The sequence below is a fragment of the Cebus imitator genome, unplaced genomic scaffold (assembly GCF_001604975.1).
Source record: "Cebus imitator isolate Cc_AM_T3 unplaced genomic scaffold, Cebus_imitator-1.0 Scaffold262, whole genome shotgun sequence".
Lineage (NCBI taxonomy): Eukaryota > Metazoa > Chordata > Mammalia > Primates > Cebidae > Cebus > Cebus imitator.
The window spans coordinates 1,088,997-1,110,226 of record NW_016107577.1 but is presented as its reverse complement, the minus strand read 5'-3'; the positions used below and the strand labels follow the sequence as shown (position 1 = coordinate 1,110,226).

Below are 21,230 nucleotides of genomic sequence, written 5' to 3'. Positions count from 1 at the left end.
TCCTTCCTAGTGCCATGTCTTTATCTTTCTTGTTTACCTGCCTTGTTTGGTAGAACACATCCTCCAGTAGTTTTCCTGAAAGAGTGTACACAGTACATAAAAGTTTTTGAGAGTATATGTGCCTGCAAATATCTTTATTCTACCTTAAGACTTAATTGCTGGTTTGGCTGGATATATAATTTTAGGTAAGAAATAATTATACTCAGAATTGTGAAGGTATTGCTCAATTGTCTTATAGCTTCTAGTATTACTATTCAGAAATCTGATGCCATTTTAATTTTTGTTCCTTTGCAGGTGACTTTGTTTCTGTCACCTGAAAGCTTATGAAAACTTATTTTATTTTCAGTGTTCAAATGTTGGCACTATTTTTATCCATTATGCTAATCTTGGGGTGATAACTTTGAATTTGGAACCTCCTGCCCAAATTTACTTGGAGTTTTTCTTTGACTCCCTCCACCTAATTTTCTCCATTTTCACTTTTTGGAATTTCTGTTGTACAAGTTTGGACATCCTGGACTGGTCCTCTAATTATCTTTTCTATTTTCCATTCTTTGTCTTCTTATTCTACTTTCTAGTCCTTCTATTGAGGTTTCCATTTCTGCCATTGTGTTTTTAGTTTTGAAGAGCCCTCACCATTTTTTTTTTTTTTTTTTTTTTTTTTTTTTTTTTTTTTTACTATGTTTCTTTTAATAGAATCCTGTTTTCATTTTGTGAATTCAGTATCTTCATTCATCTACACAAAGATGAGAATAGATTTTTCTTTTAAAAATAGTTTTCTTCTCCCTGCACAATTTCTGTTGTCTTCACGTTGCATTTTTTTCTTTCTATTTCTCTTTGTTTGGTTCCTATTACCCATCTTTGATGCTCTCCTCAAATGTCTGGTGATACTTGTCTGTCTACTTACATTAGGAGTAAACACTAAAAAGCTCGTTGGAAGTTTCCAGGGCATATGTGGGTTTATTGACCATGATCCTCATTGTTGAGTTATTTGTCTCAAGCTATTTGCTTAAAGGGATTCCCCAATACGTGTATCTTTAGAGCATTTCTATTAGGCTGGTCAGATTCCTTGAACTGCTACCTTGTGTATAATGATCTGGCTGCCAGTGTTGTGGCAGCCAGCTTGGGAGAAAAGGCTGAGGGTCATTAATTTGAGAGATAACATGGAGAGTATTTGAATATTTTTCAGTATGGTACTCTGCACTAAATTGAACCTTATACCCTTTAGTCCATAGGCCCTGTGTTTTACTCTTTCTAAATAAACATCCATTCTTCTGCCAAAGGAAGAGTGAGAAGGCACCCAGCTTTGCAGAGTGGTATGGTTATCTGAGAGCTTTATTGCTTTTGTTTAGATTTTCATGCCATTTATTATTTTTTTGTAACAACTTTATTGAGATAAAATGTCATCAGTTCACCCTTTTAAAGTATACAATTCAATGGTTTTAATGTATTCACAAGGTTGTACAACCATCACCACAATCAATTTAATATTTTTATCAGTAAAAAGAAACCAGAACCTTTTAGCAGTTACCCTTCTATTTTTCCCAAATCCCAGCAACCCTAGGCAAACACTAATCTACCTGCTGTTTTCAATAGATTTGCCTATTCTGGACATTTCATATAAATTGAATCATACAATATGTGGTCTTTTGTGTTTGAATTCTCTCTTTCACTTAGGATAATATTTTAGTGGTTCATCCATGTTGTAGCATGATTTAGTTTTTTGTTCCTATTTATGGTTGAATAATATTCCATTATATGGATGTATTTCATTTTATTTATCCATTCATTGGTTGATGCACATTTGGCTTGTTTCCACCTTTTGGTTATTATGAACAATGCTGCTAAGAATGCTTTTGTACAAGTTTTCGTGTAGATGTGTTTTTATTCCTCTTGGATGAATACCTGAGGATGAAATTGCTGGGTCATGTGGTAACTCTACATTTAACTTTTTGAGAAACTGCTGTACTCTTTTCCAAAGTTGCTGTACCATTTTACATTTCTGACAGCAGTGTATGAGGGTACTAATTGCTCCATATCCTCACCAACACTTGTTATTAGCTAATTACTTCTTAAAAAGGCGTTCAACAAGCATCCTTTCTTGAACCTCACCTTTACCTCCCACTCTCAGAGGTACTTGGTATCTGTAATCCTGAGACTTTGTGGAGGGCATGGAAAAGATGTATATAACATAAATTGAGTTGTTCCTTGACTTTTTCCTCTGCCAACTTGAAATCCACTTTTCTTCAGTGTGCTCAGTTGTTTACCACTTCTAGGGTTGGTTTCCAGTTTCCAAATTTTGCTGAAGTTTTTTGCTTTCTCATCTTCTTCATAACTTTGTGATTTTGCCTTGTAAAATAACTTGTGCATCATTTTAGCTGGGTATCATGAGTGAGGAGATCTAAATGCGTGTATCAGGTTGGTGCAAAAGTTATTGCAGTTTTTGCCTCTGAAAGTCATGGCAGGAACCACAATCACTTTTGCACCAACCTAATAGCAGTACTCCACCTTTAACTATAAATTGTTAATTCTTGTTTGAATTAGATTGTATGTTGGATTTTATCCATATTCAGAGGAGAGCCGTGGTTCTTATTCAGGTATACATTTCCCCAATCCCTTTTTGTTCTGTACTTTATACACATTTTATCCTAAATATCCACATCTTGCCCTAACTATGGGCCCCTACAATGTTCCTAGACTCAACGTCATGACCCTTATATTTACAGTGATAATGGGCCAATTACTGGATGAAACATAGCACCAGTCGATGAGGGCTTTATTTTCTTGTGATATTAAAAGTTTTGTTTGCATGTCGAGTCTGATTTATTTTCAGCACAACCAATTTCTTTCTGACCCTTGACTAGTAGTAAAGCTTGGTCTTTTGTGAATTTTCTTGAATATATTAAAGAACATTTTAATCATGCTAATTTATAGCCATTCCCTGCTTTCACACCTTTTAAGCATTCCACATCAATGTGAATTTATATGTGAAAACTTTTAAATCTTTGAAATGTTGGAATGGTTTACATCTCCAATCCTTAAAATAGTGTTTAGGGTAGTTTTTCAGAAATACTGTGTCTTATAATTTCTGTACTACACATAACAGTGATTTTTCCAATAAATTTTCTTTGAGATATAAGGAACATTGGGGCATTAGGTTTAATCAATGAACACTTGGCATTTTCACAGGTACATGTTTTAATTTATTTTTATTGATATTTATCTTTTAATGACAGGAATGTCAAAGAAAGTTAAAACACAGACTTGGACTAGATTCCTACTTACTTAAACCAGTGCAACGAATCACTAAATATCAGTTATTGTTGAAGGTAATTATATGAAGCATTTGTTTCTTTACTTTTTGAGTCAGATATGTCAGAGTCATTAAAAAGAAAATAATTTACTAGGAAGCACTAGAAATAGGTAGGCTCAATGATTGAGAAGCCTGGATTTAGCAGTAGAATTTTGTGTGCTTCTTCAATTCACTGTGGCTACAAATGCCATAGGCATAGATATCAGGCGGAGAACATCTGGAGTCTTAGCCATTTAATTTTTCATACAAATTCTGTTGATTTCTGCATAATGTTTTACTGAAGAACTTTAAATATTTATAAGAAGAACTAAAGAAAGCAAATATTTCTTATAGTTTTGGGGCTGTATTTCATAGGGGCCTTCTCAATGAGAAATGCAAATGGCACTCGCTCCCCTAGTATAATGTGAAAGGATTACTAGAATCTTGTGTTCAGTATAAATACAACATGGCTTGTTTTAAAATGAATTTTCATAATGTTCTATACTATATGCATCATGAATGCATCATAGCTAAAACAAATTATTGTCTGTAGAGGACAAAAGAACCCTATGTGTAATGGCTTTAAAAATTGATTTCTGATGTGTCTTAATAGCTATTATACTTAAGCTCCAGAAACATTAAATGGCCTTTGTTTGATATCATTCAGTCACTATTCTACTTCCTCTATTTTGATGTTGTTATTAAAAATAATATTCCTGCAACAAAGAGCATGTAAAAGGAATTACTCCAAAATGTGACATTATATTTGGATTCGTGCTGGAAAGCATGTTAGCCAAAAACTTATTCATTTTGACCAGATATTAATATCTAATATTAATTCCTGATTTCTAATTATAGGAGCTATTAAAATATAGCAAAGACTGTGAAGGATCTGCTCAGTTAAAGGAGGCACTCGATGCAATGCTGGATTTACTCAAGTCAGTTAATGATTCTATGCATCAGATTGCAATAAATGGCTATATTGTAAGCATATTTTAATAATTGTTGGAATTTTAGGGGGTCAGCATCTCAACATCCCTTTTCCCCTCTTAGGACCAATTGAGAAATAACATACAAGAAGCAGATAAATGGAGATCAAAGTGTTGACATTACTACTGATAACACTAAGAAGAGAATTAGCTTCAGATCAGCAGCCAAATGGATTTACGAGATTCCCCTTGTCCCCAGCAGTCTTCCCCCAGTCCCAGACCTGAGATATCCTGGTTAAGGAATGTTTGAGTCAGCTAAGAAAATGTATTGTTCCATAATTGCTGCTTGCCCCTGTAGATAGGGATAGATAGGAAAGAAAAGAATCAAATTTTTAGCACTTGTGTAGCCTTTTAACAGGTTAGCTCCACCCAGTGGGAAAACTTGAACTGGTATATGTCATGCATCAAACAGGATTGAGGAAGAGATGGGGAGACTTATGGTAGCTGAAATATCTCCAGATGATATGAAGCCAGAGAAAAGGAAGTTTCTTTTATCCTCCACTCCCACAGTAATTTCGTACTTACGTGGTGCATGCCATCTTTAAACATACAAAGTTAAGTTTGTTAAAAACATAAATTATGCTTCAGGGTTTTAGTAGCTCAAGCTAAACACTAAAATGTTGATATCAGAGAGCTGAATGTAGTTTTGCTTTCTACTGATGGTTTTTGATTTTCTATTCTAGGGAAACTTAAATGAACTCGGCAAGATGATAATGCAAGGTGGATTTAGTGTTTGGATAGGACACAAGAAAGGTGCTACGAAAATGAAGGATTTGGCTAGATTCAAACCAATGCAGCGACACCTTTTCTTGTATGAAAAAGCCATTGTGTTTTGTAAAAGGCGTGTTGAAAGTGGAGAAGGCTCTGATAGATACCCATCATACAGTTTTAAACACTGTTGGAAAGTAAGACAATTTGTATTGGGTAATGTAGTATTGTTTCCTCTGCGTGTGTTTGTGTGTGTGTGTGTGTGTGTGTGTGTATGTGTGTATGTACCTCAGTTTGAATACTTTTCTGTTTCAAATGAGTGGGTTTTATACTTTAGCTGCACATTTCTTTGTTTTTTAAAAATTCTTAAGTCTTATGTAGAAGTCAGGTGAATCATAACTTCTCTGCTTAAAGTGAAGGTGAGGGAATGCAGAGCTTTAATTCCTCCGTTTCTTCTCACTACGATCCTAGATATTCCCCAAGGGGGCTCCCTAGCAACCTAAATAGCACAGTTTGAAATTATAAGGAGCGTCCCAGCCTCCCCATGAGCACTCTCTTTCCAGGGACACTGGGCAGAATACTTGGTCTTATTATAAAGGAGCCTTATGCCACAGGAGAGATAGGGAAGAAAGTTTCCTCCTTTTCCTCAATGCAATTTAAAAATGGATGACATTTGTGCTTAGCATATCCCCACCTTCCTTTCTTTGTTCCTCCTCTATTTGCTAGCTTCACCCTTCCTGGGTGTTCAAAGCCACCTATAGCTGAATCCTTTCCAAATCTGTCCTGTTCCATCTTTCAAAAGTACCTTATTCTCTCCTACAAACAAAACTGCCATTGTGTCCTAATATTAGTTTATTAATTTGTTATTAAAATGAGAACAGTATTGTTTGGGGAAGTTATTAACAACCCAATGATACTTCCAGCTGGTTTCTCCATTAGAGAAGAGGAACTTCCAATTCACACGAGACCCATAATTGACAAATTTGAATAGTTTTTACACTTAATGAAATTCATCTTTTGAATTTTAAATTGTAAAACCAATATAACATTTCTCATAGAAAATGTCAAAAATAGAGAAAATTATTGTCCTTAATTCCCCAACCACTATCATGTTAGTCACTTTTCATGAGCATGTTCTTTCATATTGTCATCACCAGTCTATTTCATAATTGAAATTTTCAGCAGCAGTTATAAAGAAGACAGGCAATATGTTTTGAGACCCGAGTGAGGTGTCTGTATTAGGAGACTACCTATAAGTAGGCCCTGCTTTTGATTCTTCCCATAGGATCAACAGCCCCTCGCTGTTCCTAACAAGGTTCCTGCCCAGGGTCAGGTCAAAAATAAGTAGTTTTTCCTATAGTCTATTTTCCCTGCTTCACGCTGAACACACCGCAGCTTCTTTAAAGCTCTGTTGTTTTCATCAGAAAGGGCCAGTTGCTCCTTTGGTTTTAGCAGTCCGCCTCTAAGCCCTCAAATCTCAAAGGGCCTTCTGAGTCATTAATAAACATTGACTCAGAACCATAAACTTACAATCTATGACAGAGAGGATTCAAATCTCTTGCTGCCTATGTACTTATTCTTTTGGAAGGTACTTTACCTTCATAGGCATATTTGACCCAAATCCATTTGATGTCCATTTTATTGTGAGGTGATGTAATTTCTACCTACGATAGTATTTCTAGTTCATATTAATTTTCTATTTACCCCTAATTTGTCACAATGATGGACATGCCAACAACATGTTTCTTGAGTACATTAAAGTAAAGAAGGGATTAGGTGATTAAGTCATGAGAACTAAAACTACAATAGGTACCATGGAAACAGAGAAGGTGGGATAGATGCTAGAAACATTTCAATAGAAGGTAGACAGATGGGCTTGCTAACTTACTAGCTACAAAAAATAAATAATACCTGACATTGAAGGAAGAAAATCTTTCTGATTCTTCTTTGGTTCCCCAGCAATGCCGAGCATCCTTAATAAAAAAATTAGCCAGTGATGCCTGCAAGGCTTTAGACCAGGATTCCTGGGAAAATGGTGATGCCACTGAAAATTAGGATGTTTCTTATGGTTCACTATGCTCATTTCTGCTTGTCTGCTTATCCTGAGATTCCAGCATTTAGCAATTGCGAGCATTCTCAGTCACTGTGTTACTTAACAATTTATGCTATTGATTTCAAAGTCTTATCCTTCGTAGAGAGAATCATTGCAGATACTCTACTGCTGAACCTTCTCTCTTACATTTTTTAACTTTTATTTTATATTCAGGGGGTACATGTGCAGGTTTGTTACCTGGGTGTATTGAATGATGTTGAGGTTTGGGGTACAAATATCCCATCACCCAAGTACTGAGCATTGTACCCAAGAGTTAGTTTTCCAACACTTATCCCTCTCCCTCCACTCCTCCTCTAGTAGTCCCAAGTGTCTGTTGTTGCCATCTTTATGTCTATGTCTCTTTCACTTTAAATGAACTCCTGTTTTGACTGCACCATACAAAATTGGAATCCCATGGCCTGACCGTGTAGTTTCTAATGGTTTATATGTTATATTTTAAGTTGGCCACTTATATGCAAGGAAAGGCCCTATCTAAAGTCACAGTTGACCAGATAAGGAGATTTGAGTCCTTCAGATTCCTTAGTTCATGTATTTATTATTATCAATTTTTAAAAATTTAACAAACATGCACATAGTCCTTACTATGTGCCACACATGATGGTTACATTTCCAGGGCAGCTCAGAAAAGTTCACTTAGTCAATAATTATGTACTATATATTTACAAATAAAAATAACAAAATGATTGCAATTTAAATAGGGGGAAGAATAGAAAGCAAACTCATAATTTAAAAAGCTCATTATAGGATCTAAGCATTTACTCCAGGCTATTTAGTCCTTACATCAACCCTATGAAATACGTGTTCTTTCCATTTTATAGTTGAGGAAACTGAAGTTTAGAAAAGTTAAGCAACTTTCACTAAGACACATAGCTAGTGAGTGGTAGAGATGTATTCCAACCCAGACCTCTCTGACGCCAAAGCCTGTGTGCCTTCCAGCTTATCATGTTAAGACAAAAGCATGTAATGAAACAAAGGTAATTTTTAAAAATATTGAATATGAGATTTCTATTCATCTTAAATTGTGATATTAGAGCAGAAGTAGGTTAGCTGGAATGGTGGAGTGAGACTATAAAGATAGTTTGGGACATTCTGAAAATAACTTCTGACTACATTCAGGGTGGATGTCAAAGGTTCTTTCATTAATATGTTACATTACATTTCTAAGCATAAGTGTTTTTCTTCCTCTTAGTATGGCAATCTCACTAGCACTGCCTTATAATGCTTATCAGTTCTAATTAGGGCCATCTGGGGAGCTCCTAACTGGAACAGAGAGTGAGATACCCCTTTAGATTATTAGGTAAGAATTGAAATAAAAGAGGAAAGGCAGAAAGGAACTAAAAGAATGTTTGTGCAAGGGACTGGGATTGCTCAAAGTGCAATTAGCCAAGCTATTAGCAGAAAACTATGAAAGAAAATGGAAGAGTTTATGGTTTGCACAATCATGTTGAGAAGAAGAAAAAACTGTGGTAAGGAAGAGATATTGTGTACAAAAGTTTCACTGGGTACAAAAAAGACAACAATGTCCCATGACTTATTATTTGTTTTTTAGAAAGGCCAAGGGATTGGTAGAAAATAGAGAGATCCTCGTGTACCTGACTGGTTCTCTCCTGTCTCATAAATTATATAACTTCTAGGGCTTCTATCAAAATAAATTATAATTTGTAAGATTAACTGATTGTCAAATAATCATTATAAATAACTATTTAAATTAATTTTCAGTGGCTTTTTTCTATTGATGTTTAATTACTTCTGTGTTTGACCCAATAATTTGTTTTAATAGTATACTATTAATTTATAACAGAATTAAATCTTAGTGGGCTACTTGGATTTTCAGATTTATAACATTTGTGTCAATCACTGACATGAAGCATGCAGTCTGAACGATAAAGTGCATAGTTCAATGAAAACATTTAAATACTCTTGTCTATGATTGTAATTATCATTTCATATTCATTTAATATAACGTATATTTTTCTGCCCAAGACAAATTCTGTTTTATTTAGAATATGATGGGGTAGATTTAATGTAACTTCATATTTAAAATAAAATGCTCATGAAAATTTTGACTTATTTATTGTAGATGGATGAAGTTGGAATCACTGAATATGTAAAAGGTGATAACCGCAAGTTTGAAATCTGGTATGGTGAAAAGGAAGAAGTTTATATTGTCCAGGTTGGTCATTTAAAAATTCTTCTAGAAGCCAACACCTGCACTGAAATACAAAAGCCCAAATTTATAAACAAAAATAATTTTGGTCACATTTCAAAAGTTCCATTCCTTTCGTGTAGGTCAGTTAAATATTATTAGAACATTCTTTGTGATGTATTTAACTTTTTTTCTAGTAGCTACACTGAGATATGCCTATGGTGTTCTTAGGGCTTTAAGTTTTCACAATTACGTAAGAGACTTATCAACTAGAACTGACGGCTTGGCAGGTACTTCTCTGTCCCCATCAGGTTTCCAAGTTACAGAATTATAATAGTTCTGAGTTCCTCTTGTGCTAAACATTCTGGGGTACCTGATTATAAGACACAAGGATGTGACAGTTCAGACTTGCTTTCTGCTTCTGAAGAGCATGGTTAAAGCCCTGGCCAGTTGTGCTATAGAGATCAAACTGTTTCAGGGAAGGGAAGAGGAATCAGAGCATTTCAAGAGGATGTTGTCATTTCAATAAATATTTGTATCATGACTTGTCAATGTGCTGTTATCTGTTAATAATGCTCAGTGTTTTTTGTTTGTTGAAATTCTGTACTAGGTGACTATAATTTATAAAAAGATATTTTCTTGGTTTGTTTAAGATATAATATTTGGTATCATTTAACAAACATCATATAAGTAATGGGAGGATATTTAAGGAGGATTTCATGTTACCATCAGTCACCAAGGTTATTCTGCAATAGATGTCCTTTTCAGAAATAGTAGTGCTTGTTTTATTTTACTAAAATTAAACATCAGAATATTTATATTTTAAAAAGAATTCTCCTGTAAAGACAAAATAAGTGTAATTATATTTCACATTTGCATCCAAGCATTCTTATACAATTATTTAAGGGCAATTTCAAAATGGATATATTTTTTGAGACAGGGTCTCTCCCTGTTGTGCAGGCTGGAGTGCAGTGGTGTGATCTTGGCTCACTTCAACCTCTGCCTCCCAGGCTCAAGAGATGCTCCCACCTCAGCCTCCCAAGTAGTTGGGACTATAGACACATGCCACCACACCTGGATAATTTTGGTACATTTTTTTGTAGAAATGGGGTTTCTCCATGTTGCCCAGGCTGGTCTCAAACTCCTGGGCTCAAGAGATCTGCCCATCTTGGCCTCCCAAAGTCCTGGGATTACAGAAAAAACGGTTTTCACTGAATTATTTCATCTAATCTGATAGCAAATTATTTGCTTCATAAAAATTTTAAGAATCAAATGGTTAAGATTTGATTATGGTGTTATAGGAAGTAGATAATATTTTATGTAAATAATTACATTTGTTTTATTATAGAACATCCTTTGTAAAAGGAAACGTGTACCACCTCCTTTTTTCTTTTTTTTTTGGAAATCTTTAGGCTCCTAATGTAGATGTGAAAACGACATGGTTAAAAGAAATAAGAAATATTTTGTTGAAGCAGCAGGAACTTTTGACAGGTAAATTCAAGCATGCATTCTTCAGAACAAAAAATATGGTAATAGCTTATTGACTCAGATTTTGTAATTCTTTTTGCAGGGAATGGGGCTGATATTTACACTATTACAATGAAAAGATTTGTTAAATTAATTAGTAGGAGATCGAGATTCAGTGGGTTGTTTAAACTATTTTGAAGAATGAACTTTACACTAGAAAATCAACCCTTGGGCTTAAGAAGTAGTTGAGAAGCAACACAGTGAACTGATTGTGGTCATTCCCAGTCCTTTCCATGAGGTGACTCTGCTTAGTATCTCGAGTAATCATTGCTCAATAATGTTGGAATGGGAGCCGGTTCTACTTCTAAAGTTGGGCTTCTTGAATAGAATATTACATGGTTCAGACCTTTCCAAATTCAAACTCAAGACTGCCTTCCCTCTGATTATTTCAAGTCTGCGAAGGTTAAGTCTAATGGCAAGGGTGTGTGTGTGTGTGTGTGTGTGTGTGTGTGTGTGTTTGAGTGAAAGTCATTGGCCTTTAAGGAAGTAAGAAGTGTGACTTCTGAATGATGATAATACACTTTGTTTTATTTCTCAGTTAAAAAAAGAAAGCAACAGGATCAATTAGCAGAACAGGATAAGATTCAGATTTCTCTTCAGCAGAATGATGAGTAAGTGATTATTCTTTAAGAAATATCACTCCTGCAATCTTTTGTTTTCTGTATGTAACATGAAGCAATAAAATTACAGTATCTCAGACAAAAGCCAAGCACCAATTTAGCAGTAACTCATCACATTCCATAAACACATCATTTTCTCAGGTGCAGCCTTATATTGGAGGCTGGTAGTTCTTAACAGTTATCCCTTGGGTTGAATTTTAAATGTGATGACAAATGTTTTATTTTTAATATATCATTGGAAGAATTACACATAGGCTGACAGGAAAGAAGGCTGTGCTCATAAGCGTTTTTTTCCAAAGTATTTTTGGTCACCTTTGATCTGATTGGAAAAAGAGGGTTATAAGAATATGGGAACAGAGCAAATAAAGGACTGGCTCACAGTTTTATAGTCCCTTGATGGAGACCTCTTGCTGGTGATTTGGCCTCTCTGTCTACATAGAGAGAAGGTATGGATTCTGGGAGGGAACTGAGCCTGGACAGAACCAGGAGTCATTAAGGAAGCTGGCTGTCCTATGTGCCCACACATTGGTATGGGTTTAGAAATGTAGTCTTTGTGTTCTGCCTCCAGAAATTCCAAAAAGTGGAGTTTTCACTGAACATTTGAATATATGCAGAAATAATTCTCTTATTGATTCGGAAGGTCAGGTACAGAGATTCACCATGCATCATCTGCATGCTGTGGGGATCATTGAATGACTTATTAGAAATACTGTTTTTTCCTTTGCTGCATGTCATCTTTCTGAGGTAGCTAAAATCAGATGAAATGTGGTGGTGGTTCACATGGAGATTTAGGAGAACCATTTAAAAGTCACAGAGAAAGTCTTTATCTTTCAGAGTTCAAAAAATTCAGTCTTTTTTTTTTTTTTTTTTTTGAGATGGAGTCTTGCTCTGTTGCCAGGCTGGAGTGCAGTGGCGCAATCTCAGCTCACTGCAACCTCCGCCTCCTGGGTTCAAGCAATTCTCTGCCTCAGCCTCCCAAGTAGTTGGGATTACAGGCACCTGTCACTACACCTGGCTAATTTTTTTGGTATTTTTAGTAGAGACAGGGTTTCACGATCTTGGCCAGGCTGATCTTGAACTCCTGACCTCATGATCCACCCGCCTCAGCCTCCTAAAGTGCTGGGATTACAGGCATCAGCCACTGCACCTGGCCAAAAAACTCAATCTTTTATCATACATTATAAAAGTAACATCTTTAGGTTTTATGCAGTAATTGACTTAATAGTAGCTGGTACATAAGAATATGAATCAGTTGAAGGTTTCATCTTCATTTATATACAACTTACCTAATTCATTAATGTTACAAGTCCAGAGAGCAACAGGGATTGTATATAATACAGCTACCTTAGGTCTAGAAGGGAATAGTTTTTCTCCTTACATAATAGAGAAGCTGCTGGCTTGGATCTGAGATTTAAGCATTTGTATATTACAACCTATTGTCACACAGATTTAAATAGGGAGTGTTGGCTGTTTGGATGGATTCTCAGCATGTTCTTAACACTTGAGGTCAATGGAAGAAGTACCACTTTAAATTTCTTTTTACTTTTAGACTGTACAAAAGCTCACTTAGTTTTATACATCACTATTTCAGAAAGCAACAGGGAGCTTTTATAAGTATTGAGAAAACTGAATTGGAACACCCCAACACTGTGGTGGAGGTCTGTGAGGCAATTGTGTCAGTTCAGGCAGAAGCAAATACAGGTATGTGTCATGGTCATCCTAAGCCAAGATTTGTGGCTATGCAAATTTTTACCTTCCACTGTTAATTTGGAAATCTATCCATCTGGTATTTTTGTATAAACAAAATACAGTTAACCAGTTTTTATAAGGCTCTCATGTCTTGCATATGCAAGACACTCTGATAGGCACTGGAGAGTATTGGTTGTCAAAGTGTGGTCCCTGGACCAGTAGCATCTGCATCACCTGGAAACTTTTACAGAAGACAAATACTCTTGCTCCACCCAGACCTTGTGGATCAGAAACTCTAGGAGCAAGGCCCAGCCACTTGAGTTTTAACAGGCACTCTCTGTGATTCTGATGCGTGTTCAAGTTTGGGAACCCCTGCTATAAAGACTATAGTGATGAATAAAACATATATACTGGCTTCAAGGAATGTGTATTTCACTTACCCTTGGTTTAATGAATAGAGAAGAGTCATTAACAGCTGGAATATTCTTCCTCTGTGAATGGTTTTATTTGAAGTGATTTTAAATACTTTATTTAATTCAACAAATATTGACATAGCATGATCTGCATTCCAGGAGTTATGCAAAGTGCTAGGCATATCGTCTAATTACAACACACTCAGCTGCCATCCTCACGAAGCTAGGAGAATAGAAAGGTAGTTAAATAAGCAATTAAAAGTAAATTTGGTGAGTGTTATAGCAGCGAAGTCCAAAGTGCTACAGAAGCACGCATGAGGATCACCTAAACAACTCTAGAATCAACAGCATAGACTTCTTTGGAGAAATGCCTAACAGAGTGCCTGATACTCAATACTTTAATATGATGATCCTTAATATGGAAGAGTTCTCTACTGGTTGAGGAGGAATAGGTAATGATAGCCTTGTTGAGTTTCCAGTTATCCATTTAAAGGTCACTACCTTCAGGTCATCTATGCTGTGGCCCCCAAAGAAGTAAGGAGAGAGCTGAGTACTAATGCCTTCCTTTGACAGGTGAGGAAACCAAGTTAGAAAAAGTTGACAATAACTTTTCCAAGGTTGCATGAATACTTTAATGTGGCCAGGATGAGATTCTGTTAATTTGCTGCTTCATTAGAGTGGTTAGTCCAATCTTTAAAAATTCAACTTTTTAAAGCATTACAGCTAGTTTTACTTCTCACCTTGTGGTAAATTAGCACCATCAAGTAACTGGCACATTCCACACTTTTCTTATAGTTTGGACTGAGGTGTCACAATCTGCAGAAATCTCTGAAGAGCCTGAGGAATGGTCAAGCAACTATTTCCACTCTACTTATGGTGAAAATGAAGAAGAAGATAGGCCCCTCATGGTTAGTAATAATATATTAAATTAAAATTCTTGAGGCAGTTTTACTGACAAAATCTAGGTGGAGCACATAGGGGCAATCTTTTGTCAGCATCATTGAGGCCATTAGGAGTATGCCATGGCCAAAATAGTTGAAATAACTCTTATTATGAACATCATAAAGCACTTTTCTCTTTAAGTAGAACCCATTTGACCTATACATAGAGCTTCTACTGAAGTTGATGAAATAAATAGTGAATCTTTCAAAATCTCTATAAATTGACCAGTTTTATCTTTAGTAGAGCTCCATCACTGTGTTTTCCATCCAGGCATGTAAAATAAAATCAGAGAACAAAAGGAGCTTAAAATATACTTAAAAACCAGTTTGGATTCTAGATTAAAAAACATAAGCATTACACATTAAAAACTATTTAATAACATCTGGGGGATATATTTTAGTGTGTTCTCAGAAATGCACTACTGATATAAAGCAAGGAAGCACCCTGTAAAATTAAAGGAGGTTGCTTTAGGGTCAAAGTGCTTAAAAAACATAATTTGCAAGTTGGTAGGATACTAGTGGGTTATTAAAGAGGAGGTAGGACTGTTTGGGGGTAAATCCTTATTTTTCTAAAGTTACCAACTTGGAGGGTAGAAGTGATGCTTGGAGGTAGAGTGCTCCTTGGTGCCCTTCAGAGAAACCAATTCCATTTGGCAGTTCTACTGTTAGTATAAGAGGGTAATGGCATGGGTAATCACAAAGCTGTACAGCATTGACTCTGAAATAGAGCCTTTAAAAAAGTAGATATTGTTTATATTAATAATATGATGACCATAATACATATTTGTATAATAGCTTACAGTTTCCCAAATGATTTCTCAGTTAATATTCACAGTATTAGTATGAAAAAGAGCAGGCTTTATTATCTTTATTGAAAGAGGAGGAAACTGAGGCTTAAAGCTGGTAAGAGATTTGTCCAGAGTTAATTATCTATACCTGCAGTTCTCTTTTTAATGAGGGAAGCCTTAAAAATTGAGAAACCCAAAGAACTCTTGTTCATGTAGGTTACATCTGTTTTAAAAAATAATTTCAACTTTTATTTTAGATCCAGGAGGTACATGTGTAAGGTTTTGTTACATGGGAGTACTGCATGATGCTGAGATTTGGAGTATGAATGGTCTTGTCACCCAGGTAGTGAGCACAGGAACCAACAGGCAGTTTTTCAGCCCTTCTGGCAACCGTCTTTCCTCCTTCTAGTAGTCCCCAGTGTTCACTGTTCCCATCTTTGTGTTCACGTGTTCCCGATGCTTAGCTCCCACTTATAAGTGAAAACATGTGGTATTTGGTTTTCTGTTCCTGTGTTAATCTGCTTAGGATAATGGTTTACAGCTTCATCTATGTTGCTGCAAAGGACATGATTTCATTTGTTTTTATGGCTTCAGAGTATTCCATGGTGTATAGGTTACATCTATAGATATTTATCATGTGATAAATTAAAACTAAGAAATAAAATTTCAATTTAATCACTATTTTTAAAATATTAATAAACCCATTATAAGTTTGTATAAATAACATTTTTATTAAAAAGTTACATTTTTCAAAATAAAACTCAGTGAGAAGACTGATTTAAATACTTAAATACTTACAAAATAAATACTTTTGTAAATCACTTTAACTTCTGGCACAGTAAAAGGTGAATTCTCATGTCTGTGTTTGCATTCAATTTGTTGTGCTACCACACACCTAGTATCCTCTAGAAAACTCCACTGTGTACTTGTGAGAGGATGGGAGTGAAAAAGGCAAATAGTGTCTCAATGTAGGTTGACCTTGCAGACCCCTTGAAAGGGTCTCAGGAACCCACAACACTTTGTCTCCCACACTTTGGGAATCTCAGGCTTAGACTAATAACAAAAATAAGTTCAATTTCTTTAATTAATGTTAGCTGAGGATGGAATGGATATGAATAGTTGTTAAATGTGAGCAAAAAGTCAGAGGAAGCCAGTTTGTGTTTAACCATTTGCTGCAGATGATCTATGAAGGTATTGTCAAGAACTCAGTTTTAAGTAAGCATTTTTTTTCTAGCTATAGTATCAGAAGATTAAATATGCAAAATTGAAGAATGCTTTAATCACAGAGGATGGGAATATAGAAAAACGTATTAGTTTTTCTCTCTTTGTCCAATAATTCTCTGAGTTGTTCTACTAAAGAAAACATACAAATGAGCAATACAATGTATTCCATACACCTTTCTTTCCTGCCAAAAAAAGAAGTTGGAATGAGCTGCTCTTTTGGCCTCACTATATCAAGTTGTAAACGGAGCAATAATGGGTGCTGCTTCCCTTGTAGAGACCCGTGTCAGAGATGGCTCTCCTATTTTGATGAAGCTACTATGTCAAATGGCAAATAGCTCTTTCCTGCTTGCTTCTCAGCTCATTTGGAAAAATACTGCTCAAAAGACATTCAACTCAAATGATGTAGATGTTGTTTTCAAGTTAATGGACATGCAAAGAATCCACAGCACATACTTCTTTTCTTTCATTTTATAAAGCTTTTAATTATGGTACGCTCTCTTTTTAAAATCATGTATTTAATGTGTCAGATATTGTGCTGGAAAGATTCTCATCTCAGAATACTTTGCGACTTGAAAATTATTTCTTCTCTACGTTGTAACCAAACGCAATCAGTGTGCCTTGGATTATTTCATTTATTAATGAATTAAGTTAAAATTACTGCTGCAAAATGGCTAAGGTCAAGTAAAGCACAACATTATGATTTAATAGGCTTTTGTTTGACCCACAGCTTTTGTGCCCATTATTTTAACCTGTGTGAAAGAATACAAAGCCCAGAAATTCTTTTGGGGGCGTGAGTAAATTTTGTTCAGGGCTACTGTCTGTATGTGCCCAGATAAATTTTCATGAGAGTAGTTTACAAATAGCCGTATTTAAAAGTTAATATTTTCATGCTGATTTTTTTCTGTATTTCTGCTTATAATTAATGTAACTTAAATTAGTTGTGCTCTGCTATTTTCTGTATATTTCATGTTGTAATTCTTTTTTTCAAATAAAAATTAATTCTTCAGGTTAAATAAACTTAAGTTCTGTCTTTTCTTTTCCCCATCACAAACTGTTCCATGTCTGTCTATTGCTGCAAAGCTGCTGCAGCTACCACTTTTCAGAGAACCGAAGAGTAAATTCTTCATGTCGCAGAGCAGGCAGTTACGCCAGTGGTTTTGCAATCAAGTTTGTAATATAATTTTTAAAGACAACTTTACAGTCTCCAGGCAAATATAGAGCCCTGGCAGACTGTAGGAAGAGAGGCTCAGAAGACCTTCTGATTAAAAATGGAGATGTCATTCAGCTTCTCCATGGGGATGCTGAAGGTCAATGGTAGGTGTGTTTGCAAAGCCTGTGATGATCTCCAGCTGGGGCACATAGATAGCTAATCAAATGTTCTGCTTTATCTGTATCTTTGTTATACAGTCTCCAAAAGCAGAAATATCACAGCAATGGCTTTCATTTTCATTGCTTCAGCAGTGCCTATAAAGCTCACTGAAAGGAACATTAACCTTTGGTGAGTTAAAGATGCTTTGAAAAAATGACATGCTATGAATTCGCATGTTCTTTGTAGTTTACCTTTGGCTCAGGTGTTTTAGCCATTACATCTGGGCTTTGTAATGGCTACAGATCACATTCTGTCTGGTCATTTAAGTCATTCATTAACCACATATTTAATGAATGCCTACTGTGTTCCACAGACCACACTTTACTGCTTTACAACATAGCCACACTTCTATTTATCAGTTCAAATATTGACTTTTTAGTCTTATCATTTTACCATTAAGCCTTTGACTTTATATGGTACTGATTGTAATGATGGTTCTGCCAAATATACTGTTTAGTTTGGAGAGAACCTAAAGCAGGAAGAAAATATTGTTTGGATTAAATGAAACTTCCATAATTCTTTTGGAAATTTTAAATGTAATGGTTCTGTCTTCGTTGGGTCAATAACTTGAACTGAAATGCTACATTGACTGTGTACTCTAACCCTAAAGGTGGAAGAGTGTACACACAGAAAAAGTTAATGATGGATCATTAAAGTAATAACTTTTTCTAATAATGAAAGTCCTTGGTAGGTCACTTAAAGAACTCAAGCACAGTGTCATGAAAGTCTTTGAACACATGCAAAAGCTTTGCAAAAGTTTGAGCTGCAACATAGTGTATTTGTTTTGATTCACTTAGTATCACCACTGTTGGCTACTAATTCATTTATTATTTAGTTTGGTGAAAAATCTAAATGGAGGAAAAGAAGGCCTGATTCCAGGAAACAGTTTAGATATTTTAATTGGTGACAATAGGTTTCAGAATGTGAAAGTTACAGGTATAATATGAATTAACTGTACACAATTTGAAGACTAAAAATGTTAAAGCTTCACCAAAGATGACATTGGCATAGAGTAATGACCTCCCTGCAGTTAGAAATAAAGCAGAAAACACATTATGTTAGCTAGGATTTATTTTTTTTCTTCAATAGTTTTAAATTTATGAATGAAAAATTTAAAGGCACATTAAAGTTTCCCAATAAGATTGATAGTCTTGAAAGAGATTTAAGATACTATGGTGTTTTGTAAGATACCCTTTAGAATTAAATACTGAGGATATGCTTTTAAGGTACCTTCCTTACCGTCCAAGAATGCTTTACTAGAGTGTGGTTCTACACTGTCCTAGGAGCATGTTATTTCTTTATGGTAGGTCTCTGCTACACACATGCAGACGCACATACACAAACACACCTGTGTCTATACCCAAGACTTATGTGTGAAGGTAGTATGAAGCATTAGGAGCTATGTTCATTTCCATTAACTTAACCCTTGGCACACAACATTTCTGTATATAAATCCGTTTACTTGTGGATTTTTCCTCTAAGTTATACTTAATTATCTGTAAAAAGGTAGCACAGAAAAGGAAAATCAATTAATTGTTAAATAAGATGATTCTTCCATCCACATAGTTCCTCTGAAATCATAGTTTTGGTCTTTTGTTTGTTTGAATTCCAGGTAATGATACACTGTTTAAACACACTAGGTGTAACTTATTTGGTTCCAAATTTTATTTATAACATAAAATGGGCCAGGTGTGGTGGCTCATGCCTGTAATCCCAGCACTTTGGGAGGTCGAGATCGGTGGATCATGAGGTCAGGAGTTCAAAACCAGCCTGGCCATGATGGTGAAACCTTGTCTCTACTAAAAATACAAAAAAAATTAGCAGCGTGTGGTGGCGGGTACCTGTAATCCCAGTTACTTGGGAGGCTGAGGCAGAGAATTGCTTGAACCCGGGAGGCGGAGATGGTAGTAAGCCAAGATTGTGCCACTGCACTCCAGCCTGGGCAACACAGTGAGACACTGTCTCAAAAAATAAATACATACATACATATATAAAAAATAAAAAAAAACATAAAATGAAATCTAAGGATAATGAGGCTTAATAAAAATGCTGGGTCACATGGGAGCCACTCAAATGGAGTCACTTCTCATTTGCTCATTTGAATACTGTAATCTGGGTCACCTTTCAAAGGTTTTCTGCACAATTGTTAAATTATTTAGATAATTATTGAATTACTTAGATAATTAGTAATGAGAAATCTATTATACTGACAACCTGAACTAATTGACATTTATTAAAAGTCTACACCCAACAACAGCAGAATGCATCATTATTTTCAAGTATACTTGGAACATTCACCAAGACAGGCCACCTTCTGTGTCATAAAACAAGTCTTCGTAAATTTCAAAAGATTGAAATCATATAGTCTTAGGATATAATATTAGAAATCAATAATTCCAAAGTATTTTGATATTAAAGAATACACATCTATACAATACATGGGACAAAGAAGAAAGCACTAGGGAAATTAGAACTACTTCAAATTTGATGAAAATGAAAACTCAAAATATAAAAAAATTTGTGGATGCAGCTAAAGAGGGAGGCAAATGTATGGCTTTAAATACCTGTATTAGACACTTGAAAATCAGTATAATTCACAATATTAACATAATGAGGAGGGAAATGATATAATCATTTCAATAGATACAAGAAAGCCATCAATAAAACTTCATACTCATTTATGATAAAAACTATCAGCAAACAAGGTATAAAGGGAGTTTTCTCAATATGATAAAGCACACTTATGAAAACCTACAGCTAGCATCATACTTAATGGCGAAATATTGGAAGGTTTCCCCCTAAGATTGGAAACAAGCCAAGGATATTCACTGACCATTTTCACTTAGCATTGTACTGGACGTCCTAGTCAGTTCCATAATGCAAGAAAAATATTAAAGCACTAAGAGATTAAAGAAGAAGAGGCAACACTGTCATGATTAGCAGATCACGTATATGTACAAAACCATAAGGAAATTACATACAAGTCCCTACTATATAAGTGAATTTTACAAGGCCACAATATGCAGTCTTTACAAAATAAATTGTAATTCTGTAACCTAGCAACAAATAATTTAAAAATGAAATATCCAAAGAATTTTTATATTAGCAACATAAGATATAGAATAAATAGAAATAAATCTAATAACAGATCACAAGGCGTCTATACTGAAAACTACACATCATTGCTGAGATATATTTAAGATGACCTAATAAAAGGAGAGATATACCATGTTCATGATTTGGGAATCTCAATTTTGTTAAGAAACCCATCATCCCCAAATTGTCCCATGGATTCAATGCAATCAAAATCAAAATCTCAGCAACTCCTTTTGAAAATTTAAAAGACAAATTTATTCTTTTTTGTATACTTTACGTTCTGGGGTACATGTCCAGAATGTGCAGGTTTGTTACATA

At 35.2% G+C, this 21,230-nt stretch overlaps 1 protein-coding gene across 7 annotated transcripts in view; it reads left to right on the top strand.

Annotated features, from left to right (window-relative positions):
* MCF2 (MCF.2 cell line derived transforming sequence) overlaps positions 1 to 17,460 on the top strand; it is a 107,616-nt gene extending 90,156 nt beyond the window's left edge. For 4 of the 7 annotated variants that reach the window (XM_017499915.2, XM_017499916.2, XM_037728318.1 and 1 more), the window contains 9 exons: positions 3,234 to 3,326; positions 4,148 to 4,273; positions 4,962 to 5,183; positions 9,180 to 9,272; positions 10,658 to 10,736; positions 11,311 to 11,383; positions 12,984 to 13,093; positions 14,290 to 14,402; positions 16,722 to 17,460. In XM_017499915.2, the coding sequence (XP_017355404.2) occupies positions 3,234 to 3,326; positions 4,148 to 4,273; positions 4,962 to 5,183; positions 9,180 to 9,272; positions 10,658 to 10,736; positions 11,311 to 11,383; positions 12,984 to 13,093; positions 14,290 to 14,402; positions 16,722 to 16,754 (942 nt within the window). In that variant the 3' untranslated portion in view covers positions 16,755 to 17,460. The remainder of the gene's footprint in view (positions 1 to 3,233; positions 3,327 to 4,147; positions 4,274 to 4,961; positions 5,184 to 9,179; positions 9,273 to 10,657; positions 10,737 to 11,310; positions 11,384 to 12,983; positions 13,094 to 14,289; positions 14,403 to 16,721) is intronic. The other 3 variants (XM_017499917.2, XM_037728319.1, XM_017499920.2) reach the window with 1 other exon arrangement.
* Positions 17,461 to 21,230: the final 3,770 nt, after the last annotated feature.